The sequence below is a fragment of the Phyllostomus hastatus genome, unplaced genomic scaffold, assembly GCF_019186645.2.
Source record: "Phyllostomus hastatus isolate PE091 unplaced genomic scaffold, TTU_PhHast_1.1 phas_contig_81, whole genome shotgun sequence".
Classification (NCBI taxonomy): Eukaryota; Metazoa; Chordata; class Mammalia; order Chiroptera; family Phyllostomidae; genus Phyllostomus; species Phyllostomus hastatus.
In genome coordinates, this window is record NW_025333962.1 from 732,550 (window position 1) to 743,530 (window position 10,981).

General features: G+C 46.1%; 1 protein-coding gene across 1 annotated transcript in view; it reads left to right on the top strand.

The window, feature by feature from the left end:
- ELAVL1 (ELAV like RNA binding protein 1) overlaps window positions 1–7,760 on the top strand; it is a 34,166-nt gene extending 26,406 nt beyond the window's left edge. Inside the window, exons 5-6 of the mRNA XM_045850514.1 lie at window positions 3,160–3,385; window positions 6,251–7,760. Of these exons, the coding sequence (XP_045706470.1) occupies window positions 3,160–3,385; window positions 6,251–6,575 (551 nt within the window). The 3' untranslated portion in view covers window positions 6,576–7,760. The remainder of the gene's footprint in view (window positions 1–3,159; window positions 3,386–6,250) is intronic.
- The last annotated feature ends 3,221 nt before the right edge of the window (window positions 7,761–10,981 follow it).

Here is a 10,981-nt window from a genome sequence, read left to right on the forward strand (position 1 = left end):
TGGAAAATAGAAAGGTGAGCCCCCTAGGGCTGTAGGCTCCCCTTTTCCCTCTGCTCTAGAAGAGGCCACCCACCCAGAGCTGCTCTGTTGGTACCCCATGGAGCCCAAAGTGGGCTGGGGCAGAGGACTGTGGTGGGCAGGTTTGCCTTCATATGACAATGCTTTTTAGTATTGAAGAACTGGGGAAGCTCTCTTAAGAAACCTTACAACCTGAACTGACAACTTAATTTTTTTAAATTTCTTTGTTTCTTCATCAATTTTAATTGTGAACTTTATAGTTTACTCATCTGGAGATTGTACCATTTATTGGTTTCCACTCTTAATTCCAAAAAACACTAGAGGGTTCTGACCTGTGTGGATCAGTTGGTTGGACCTCGTCCCACAAAGCGATTCCAGATCAGGGCATGTGCTTGGGTTTTGGATTTGGTCCCAGTTGGGGCACATGTGAGAGGCAACCTATTGATGCTTCTTTCTCATCGATGTTTCTCTCCCTTTCTTTCTCCCTCCCTCTAAAGATGAATAAGTAAAGTTTAAAAAAACACTAGAAGGAAAAAAACACACAAAGCTATCTTCAGAATTAACATCCTTTTATATATGTGAATATGTGAATTAACATCCTTTTGCGTTAACATTTTCTCTTTTTTCTTTGTTTTTATTTTTATATTTTTAAAATAGCATTTTCTTTCTCTTTCTCAGGTTTTGTCCATTTCACTCTGTAAGTTTTCATTTGAAAGCCATTTGACAAAACGCAACAGGAAAGTCCCACTTGCACACACACTTTCTCTCTGTTTGGCCTTGAGGTCTTTATAAATAGAATGAAGCTGTCTCCCTATAGGAGCCAGCCAGCTCCTGCTTTCAGCATCTTTTGCCTACAGGTAGATTTTGTTCAGGTTTCCATCTGTCTAAAATGTTTTTCATGCCCTTCAAGAACAAATACAAAGAGCATTTTTAGGTGTGTTTTTTTTTTTATTGAAATTGAAAAATAAACTCAAGTTCTAGAATTTCCTGGAGCACGCATGTGAGTTGCCTGGTCTGACCTCACTAACTCAGTGAGTGTCTGCCTGTGTGAGTGTGAAAGCTACGTTTAAGGAGCTATGGAGCCACTGCTGGGAGCAGCCTAGAGGCCACTGGGAGCTGCTGGATGGCCCCCCGGGCTCTGTGCTGGGGGTCGGGGAAGCTTCCCAGTGAGAGCATTAGTGTGTGCCTTAGGACACATACTAACTAGCATGGGCTGTCCACTGCGTGTTGCGGTTGTCAATGAAGAAATCCTGGTGCCAGGGTCCCTGACTGTTCACTATGTGGTTCAGTAGGGCTCACGGTACCACATCCAAGTCAGGCTCAAACGTGGGGTCAACCATGTCTTGCAATGGTTTTTGTCATCTCAGCACCCCACCGAATGTTCCTGAGTCTCTCTATGGCCCTCCGTGGTCTCCAGACCAGTCGAGGAGACCCATGCCCCATGCCCAGTACCCGTCATGGAGGCAGTTGGTGGGACACTGTGGGAAATAGTGAGGAGAGGTGCTAGAGTGGGGTTTTTTGTTTTACTTTATTTTTTTATTGGTTCTAGAGAGTCAATAAAAGGGGAGGGGAGGGAAGGAGAAAGAGGGAAACATCAATGTGTGGTTGCCTCTTGCATGTGACCCAACTGGGGACCAAACCCACAACCCAGGCATGTGCCCTGACCGTGATTCAAACCTGCGACCTTTTGGTTTGCAGGACAGTGCCCAACCTACTGAGCCTCACCAGCCAGGGCTTTCCTGGTTTCATCAGTTTCATTCACCACGTGCGGAAAGCCTTTGTCTAGAGAAGAAAATGTGGCTTATGACAGCCTGTGACTAGCAGGCATGATGAGTGTCTAGGATAGGGCTGTCAACCACAGCCACCCCACCAGTGACACCCATAACTCCAGCCCAGTGACATCACCCTCAGACTGGCCCTCACTGTCATCTCTCCACTACACTTGAACCTTCACACTTGATCCCCATTCCTTCTCAGGAGAAGGAGCCAGGTTCTTCTGTGGCTCCAGATTCCCTCACCCCAGCTCCACCTCCTTCCTTGAGTTCTCCAAGGACCAAGATCTGCTCATTGTCCCCCCAGACCCAGAATACAGGTGGACAGGGAGGTGCAGGCAGCTGAGCCCTCTCCCACTGATTTGTTCCAGTCTTGCATTCATGCCAGCTGTCCAGACACTGCTCTTAGCATTTGGGCTTTGGACCTCAGGCAGCCTGGGCGCATTCCTGCTGTGCCGAGGGACTCAGGGTTTACCTACAGTGCTTCAACCTAGGCAGCCAGGGAGGGTGCCTCCTGAGGCAGATGAAAGCCACACCAGGGGGGCCTGGGCCCATCCCATGTAGGAATAGGACCAGGTATGGAGTGGGCCTAAGGCAGTGACTCTTAACCTGCTGGGGGCCTGTGAGGGCTGTGGCACTCCTATGTGTGCCTATGTAGTTTAGGAGGAAAGAGTAAGTGGCCTCACTTCATTCTGAGGGCAGTTCAGGGTCCAGGAGGTCCCAGGACCACACAGTGATGAGGGAGGTGATGGCAGGAAAGATCTTTTCGGATGAGGCTTGGTTCCTGGGACCCCATGCCCTTCAAGGATGAAGGGGATGGGCAAGCTGGGCACCACATAGCCAGGGATTCTGTTGGGCCACTGGAAGGGCAGCAGGCTGTGAAGTCCTGTCCGGGCTATGAGGCCAGGTTGCTCTTTGTTCACAACTTCACAACAGGCCTTCAGAGGCACTGCGGCTTCTTGGGCATGCTGGCAGGACAGGGCAGGCAAGGCAGGGCCCAGAGTCCAGGCAGAGTTCCTCAGACCCAGCCCTTCCAGGCTCCCACACTGTAGTGGGCACCTGGTGTTGAAATAGTGATGGGGTTGGGGGTGTGGTTGCTTCTAATGTGACTGTCTCTTTGGGATGTCTGTCATCAAAGTATCTTTTGGCACCAAGAAACTCAGAAGAAAGTCTGGAATCTTAATCTTTTATTGTCATTTTTTTAATTTGTTCATTTGTTTCCATATTTAGGTTTAATTTTTGTTTATCTCATTAACCAGGCATCCATTTTGAACCACAGTAGACTGACTGACTTGATTTTTGCTTTTCAGTTTTTAAAAAATCCTTGCATTTTTCACCCTAACTCCATTTTTGTTGATTTGTTAAAAAGGTTTGTCCAGAGGGGTTGCGTTTATCCGGTTTGACAAACGTTCGGAAGCAGAAGAGGCAATTACCAGTTTCAATGGTCATAAACCCCCAGGTTCTTCCGAGCCCATTACAGTGAAGTTTGCGGCCAACCCCAACCAGAACAAAAACATGGCCCTGCTCTCCCAGCTGTACCACTCGCCAGCTAGACGGTTTGGAGGCCCCGTGCATCACCAGGCACAGAGATTCAGGTGGGTCAGGAGGACAGTGCTCTCAGCTACCTACCAGCCTCTTGCCACCATGGCCCGAGTGCTTTGAAAGCTGTTAGAGCCCCAACGGCTGGGTGGCTGCATGCATTGGGAAGCACTGGGTGTGCCTGACTGATCTCATCAGAGGGCTGCACTCAGAATCATTTTGTGTCTCCAAGTCCCGTTCTCCATCATAAAGGTATCTGTACAAAAGCCACATCTTTTCAACTGAGTGTTGTCTTTGATTGGAATTTACAGGATGGTGCCCGCTCCCAGCAGCTGCTGGGAGAGCGGGTGACAGCATTCCAGCATGTGGTTTCTAGTGGCACAGGGGTGGAGCTGTGAGGGTAAAAGATCATTCTACCTCCGTGAGAAAAAGATGCAGCCTTAGGTATGCCAAGCGAGAGCTGTTCTTCCAGAATTTTTAGAGAGTTTTTAGACAATTTGATCATCAGCCCTAAGGCAGCCCTTGCTTATCCACCTACCTATTGTGGTGTCTACACACTATATGCCCTCTGTTTAAAAGCTCCATCACAGCTGAACTGTTCAGCTCCAAAAGCTGAACATTTTCCCCACATTCCTTAGTCTTTCTATACTAAAAATTATTCCAGTTGCCAGGACCTAGTGGAACAGGGACAGTTCAAGTCAGTAACCTGGCCTCCAGGATCAGGTGTGTTAGCCCTCAGCAATCACAGCCATCTCTACTTAGTGGCCGTTTGGTTTTTGTCAGGCCCTCAAGAAGTGGCATCTGGACTTACTCAGGTATGTTAAGGATTTTTCTCTGCAACATGACAGATTTCCCATCTTTGTTTTAAGCAGTGAGTTTGGACAGAGCCCTGCCCATTTCTACAGATGCCATTTAGCGAGGTGTCATTTTCACAGCCCTTAAGCCAGAGTCTCAGCTACCTCAGGTTCCAGAGCCAGCTCTCCAGGGTGAGTGTCTTTAGACAGAAGCAAATCTGGAGGTAGAGCCAGTGTGGAAGTCAGATAGTACAGCCCACCTCACTGCCTGTCGGGCAAGGTAACTGGAAAACCAGGGGCAGCTGGAGGAAGAGAGGGAGGCTTGGTCACAGCAACAAGGAGTATAAAAGAAAGGGGAGGCCAGAGGAGCTAGGCTGCTGGCCAGGCAGGCAAGGGGGCATGACAGCCAGAGGAGCAGAGCAGAAAGAAACAGAGGACATGATGGGGTGGAGGGAAGGAGAGGGGAGGAAAGACTCACCACAGAAGGCAGACTAAGATAAGAATAAGTGAGAGAGAAACCTAGAAGAGGAGAGAGTACCTCTGTTCTTTCCACATTGAGGAGAAACCCCAGATAAGGAAGGTCAGCCATCCTTTTGCGCCATCAGAGAAATTAGTCTCAGGATGAAAAAAATCAGCTCCAGTTAGCAGAAGAAAAACTAATTAACAGTGGTTCATAAGAATGAGAATCATGTCAATAAAAGGCAGTAAAATATTGCATCAAATTGTTGGCAATATAATAGCTACATAAAGAGGTTAACTATGTAAGTCGGGTCTGTATTTGGGACCCTACAAAACTTAGAGGAAAGGGGGTCCTTTTAAAAGTGGGAAACTCCAGTTCTCATTGAGGATTGGCTGGGTGCCTTTTTCCCGCCCCCATTTTTCAGTGCTATTGGGGTCTCACTGTCATCCCAGACAGACTCGGGATCACCGACAAGCTACTGGAGTTATTGAATCAATTCAGACATTCTGGTGTGGCTGTTTAAAATTATTCTCGTCAAGTCAAAACTATGGCAAACAATGTGTCTGGAATCTTCAGTACCTGTGTTGAATACAACCCTTGGTTCGGTTGTACCTCGAGGGCTGCTCGCCCTGCCTAGGGTCACGTCTGTTCAGAAGGTGAATCTGTTTAATGGCCCTCAAAAGGGCCCACTCTCCCCTAGATAAGCCCCACAGCTGGAAGCCCCACTTTGTTTTGGAGCGGGGAGTACTGCTCCATTTGCTTCTGTGGCTTCACAGATGCTATACTTTCAGATCTTAAATTGACTTGAGACTATGACTTTTTAATTTGTGAACCATCTAGAGGGCCACATAGCTTCAATAACAATTTTGTCGTCTGCCTTAATCATTGTTGCAATAGCCACACGTTGGTAGAAGGTTTAGTTTGATATAACTAAACGTGTCACTTTGAATACATTCTTGGTACAGTTCATTGACCCTGCAGTTTGGCCCCTGGCCCTTCTGGGCTGTTAGGAACCAGCCACAGAAAGTGCCCAGAGCTTTAGCAAGGAGTTTCCCTGTGCCAGCAGTGGTCCTCCACAGTGGCATGTGTGACCAGGCACCACTCGGCTGTGAGCCCTTGGAGATGGCAGGTCATGACCAGGGAAGGTACAAAATTTGGAAAAAGAAAAAGATGCAGGCCTCCCCAGCACATGTACATGGAGTATGAGGGAAGTGTTTTCTCCAGGGCAATCTGAGGGTGTTAAGAGCCCCTCAGCGGGTGTGGAGAATCTTCCATCATTTGGAATGTGGGAAGCATGGAAATGACTAATAGGAACCCCCTGCCACACACACAGTCGGAGGGGTGGAGGGAGCAGCTGGTCAGCCACTGAGTGAAACAGGCCATCACTCTGAGTGAAATTGGTTGAGTCTCTGACCTTCCAGGTGCAACAAGTGTCCCTCCTCAGAATCAACGGACTCCCTCAGCCACCCCACTGAATTCCTCTCAGTTACAAAGAAGAAACCTTGTTGGTGCCTGGTGGGGTGTGCCAGCCTTGGTATTCCACTCCTGGCTGAGGAGAGAGGGAAGGGCCTGAGCCAGTCCTGTGGCTTCCTGCCTGCTCCCCCAGTGGTGTTGGCACATTGGCCCACACTGACCTTGACCTGAATGCTGTGCTCTCTGTTTGCTAGGTTCTCCCCTATGGGTGTAGATCACATGAGTGGGCTTTCTGGTGTCAATGTCCCAGGCAACGCGTCTTCGGGCTGGTGCATCTTCATCTACAACCTTGGTCAAGATGCTGATGAGGGAATCCTCTGGCAGATGTTTGGCCCCTTTGGCGCCGTCACCAATGTGAAAGTGATTCGCGACTTCAACACCAACAAGTGCAAAGGCTTTGGTTTTGTGACCATGACAAACTATGAAGAAGCCGCGATGGCCATAGCAAGCCTGAACGGCTACCGCCTGGGGGACAAAATATTACAGGTTTCCTTCAAAACCAACAAGTCCCACAAATAACTCACTCATGCTTTTTTGTACGGAATAGATAATTCAGAGTGAAGAAGTTGAAACTTTTTTGTTAGTGTACAACTCATTTTGCGCCAATTTTCACAAGTGTTTGTCTTAGTCTAAATGAGAAATGAAAAAGGTTTTTATACTCTGAGATGCAACCGACATGTTCAAATGTTTGAAATCCCACAGTGGTAGACCAACTTTAAGTTTCTTAAGTTATTTCCTTTAAAATATATATTAAACAGACATCTAAGTAGCCTGCGTTGACTCCCCAGTCCCTCGGGATGTGGTGAAACTGAAGCATGCTTTAATCCTGAGACTGTCTAACACCCATTTCATTCGGTGTCTCCACAAACTGGTTAAAAACAAAAAAAGAACCTTTTAGTTTTCATTTTTAATCTAAAGATGTTAGACAGATGCTGAGTGTACGTTCTCAACTGCTTCAACATTTTAAGCGATTTCTGCTTTGGTTGACACGAAATTGCTTCCCCAAGCAGGTCCCATTGCCACCCCCTCTTCACTCAGCCCCGGGCTCTGCCAACTGGTCCTGGCATTGGCCTTGGGCCTATCTGTTGTGGACTACCACTGGGGAGGGGGGCCAAATGCCAGGCCAGACCCTCCAGAGGAGGACACAGTGTTTCCTAAGCCCAGGCATCAGTGGGAATGGACCAAAGAGTTTCAGGGAAACTCCATATATTCCTGAGTCAGATCTAAGCCCAGGCATGCCAGAAGATGTGTTGCTGCTCTGACACCCTGAGTCCCTGCCCACACATTGCATGCACTGCACCCCACACATCAGATATTGTCGTTCACAGCCATTTCTCCAGTTTCCAAGAGCATTTAACATAGCTCGGATGCATAAGATAGCTCTATTTTTAATAACACAAACATTTGAGCATTGTATTTCTCGCATCCCTTCTTGTGAGTGCTAGCCTTTTCTGTTTTAGTTGGATTTTGTTTTGAAACTTTGCTTTCATATGAACACTCAGCAGAAAAGTACTTCTTGCCAATTATCTATTAACAAAAAAAACCTTTTGATTTGTAGTTTTAAAGATTAACCCTCAAAGTTCTCTTCATAATTGCTTTGACATTTTGGGTTGTTCTGTTCTGTTAATTTTCTTTTGCTTTTTTGTGTTTTTTGTTTTTGCTTTTGCATTTAAGACCATTAAATTTGATTTTGTTTTGCTCAAATTTTGTTTTGTTTTTTATTTTACCTTTTCTTTCTTTTTGGCTAGGTGAGGTACAGACAGCTTAGCATTCAGGGAGGATGTATAAGATCTTAAGAAACAAAAACTTGCCTCAAGACAAAGCAGTTACAAATCTGTGATGTTGGACTGTGCAGTCACAGGTGGTGTTTTTTAAAATGGGGAGCCAGCTGGGAGAGTGCAAGAGAGGGCCCGAGAAGCAGCCAGGGCCGCTCTCCAGGCAACTCCTCAGAGCACGATCTGATTTTTATAAATAACTAGTGTACAGGGAGAATAAAAAACAAGATAATTTAGTACCAGCAGTTTTTAACTTGACATGAGACTAAAATACATAATGATAGGCTGTTTTTTAGTTATCGAGATCATGGAATGCAGCATTATTTATCTATTTGTCTGTCTATTTATTTATTTATTGGGGGGGGCAGATCAGTGTTCTGAGAAGCCCTTGGTAAATTTAAGGCTGCTTATCCCTGCCCTGTTACCCTCATACATTTTTGAGGGGCTGCCAGCTGCTTGCATTATTCTCCCACATATAAGAAGTTGCCATGTTGTTTCCCCACCAAAGGCCAAGTTCATACCTTGGGGCCTCGTCTCATAAGTTGGCCTGTGCCATGGAGGGTAGCCTCCCTCCAACATAATTTCCCAGGTCCTGAGTCAAAGGTAGCTGGCATGCTTCCTCCTAGAACCCAACTCAAGGAGGGTTCTGCTGTGTTGCCCCAGAGTGCTCTTCACCCTGGGAGTGGGATGTTTTTCTGGGAAAGTGTGCCTTTCAGGCTGTGCGGCCCTGAGCCAGCCACCCTCTCAGAGGTCAGAGTCCCACTTCCAAAACTGACTCTCAAACCTCCTCATCGACACACATTCCTGTCAGCCCTCACTCGGTTCATTTTCTGATATGACGCTGGACCTGCAGCCAGGACCTCGACTTCTTTCCACCCTCCCTTTTATTTGAACCATATTGATGGTTCTGATGCCGGCTTGGATGAGGAGGAGATGTGAAAGTGCATGTGAGCCTTTGAAAGCTGCCTGAAGTTTCTCAGGTCAGTTGAATTACATTATGTGGTTACCCCATCACTCTCTGCACAGCCTTCTAGCTAAAAACCCCATTGTGTTTCTTTGGGAGTTTGGATGTGCAGGTCTGTGGCAGGATTCTGTTTTTGACATGTTTCTCCTGAAAAGCAACTGTCATCCCCATCTGGGTACCAGATGCTGGCTGTGTCCATAAAGTTCCTTGGGTCTTAACCAGGCTTGTCTGCAAAAGGAAGAGCCATTTGTAAAAGTCACAGTCTGAACAAACAAAAAAAAAAAATTTAAAAAAGTTAGTTTTATGTAGATCAATCATATTTGTATTTCACAAAATGAATGCTTGTATTTGGGACTTGGAAGAAAAAGAATTCAGAGTAGATAAAGTTAATTTATCAGAAGTTTGGTTATAAATACCAGAGGCTTTGATTGAATTCTCTTGGCCTGTGTAACTCCCCCTAACAGTCATAGACTAAGTAGCTCTGAACTTATGAACCTGATTCCAGTGGAGTTGCCCATTTTTCACCCTTGGCTCTGCCCTCCTTTAGCTTTCAGTGTAACATGCTAGGCTGTGATTCCTGCACTGGCTGTGCCTCTCATTAGCAGATGGTGCTGGGTGGGCTCTGCATTCTTTATTCAGGCGAGTCTTTCCCTTGTCAAAGAGCTACCTTAACCTTTGAGAGTGCACACTTGGTGTCAGTGCTGGAAACCAGCCTCAAGGCGCAGGCAGCCGAGAGGGCCCTGCTGGGTCAGACAAGTACAGGGACCCTGTGACAGTGATTGGCAGTACTTTATTCTGGTTGGCCTCCAAACGAGGGCCTTTGACCTGAGGCCGCTATTGAGCTTGAAAATTAAAGCTAGCATTACCCAGCTGTTCTGTTTCACATCTGATTCAGCCTGATTTTTTCCCTCTGCTTTTTGCAGCCTTCCTAGGTTGGATGAAAAAAGAATAAGAATAAGCTGCTCACCCCCCACCCCAGCCCTGCACCTGAACTTCCTCCCATCTTCCCAGGACCTAAGGCACCTCCCTCCCTCCCATTCATCAGATCCCCAGGCCAGCCACCAATGGAAGTCACCAGTGCTTTGTGGTGCGTGGCCTTGAGAATGGACCCTTTACAGTAGCAGTAGAGCCTGAATCCCAGGTCTTCCATGGGATTGAAGGTTCTAAACCTTTTGATTTGCCTCTGACCTCTAATGATTGTAGTGGCTACTTTTCCACAACCTTTTGGTAACATAGTTCAGTTTTCTGCTTAGTCATTTTTTTAAAAGAAAATACTTGTATGTCACTGCTAGGACCTACCTTTGGCTAACCAGTGGTCCGAGCAGTGGCTTGGAGAGGGCTGCACTGAACCCTCCCACTGGAGAGAAGGGTTGTCCGTCGGTCAGGACCACCTCTTCACAGGCAATGTTCTGTTCACAGCGGCTCACTCTGGGGGCGGGGGCTCCACTGGCTGATCCCCGTGTTGTGTACAGTAGGTGGGTAGACATTTTGTACATTGGTGTTTTAAGTTACTGATTTGTTTTATATAAAGTAATTTATTTTTCAGATACCATTTTTCATTTTAACTTTGTTTTTACATGGGTTTGTTTTCAATAAAGTGTGACACTGCTGTCCAAAGTCAACAATAAAACGAAGCCCACTGTGTTATTGTGAGGGTGCTTATGTAACTAGCTTTCTTTTTAATTTTCAGGGGGGGAAAGCCCTTCTCAGTTTTCCATCTCCCCATTTGCCTTTTTATCCTTGTGCATAAATGTTCTTTAGTGTTTTAAGAGGAAAAAGCAAACCTAGATTTTGATAATTCAGAAGATTTCAGATTAATAAAGAAGCTTTGAAAGAAGACCATTTTTCAAAATTTTAGTGAAGTGTGAATATTTTTTGTTAATAGCTTTCTCGAAGAGAATGAAACTTTTGCACCATTTTCAGAGTTTTTATAGAGATGCCAAATTGATATATTTACATGTAATGGAAACATGAAAAAAGTTTTATTAAACAATTGTTCATAGCTGTGTAGACATTTTAATTCAGTTTCCAAAGCTCTCAGAGCTTATTTTTGGAGTACAGAGTGATAATGGTTTGGGGTGTTAACAGTTCCAAACATTCGATTGTTCGAATACTTAGTTCTCTCCACAGGTATCAGGTTTGTGTTAAGCCCTGTATGTGACTATGACTGGAATTCTGCAATATTT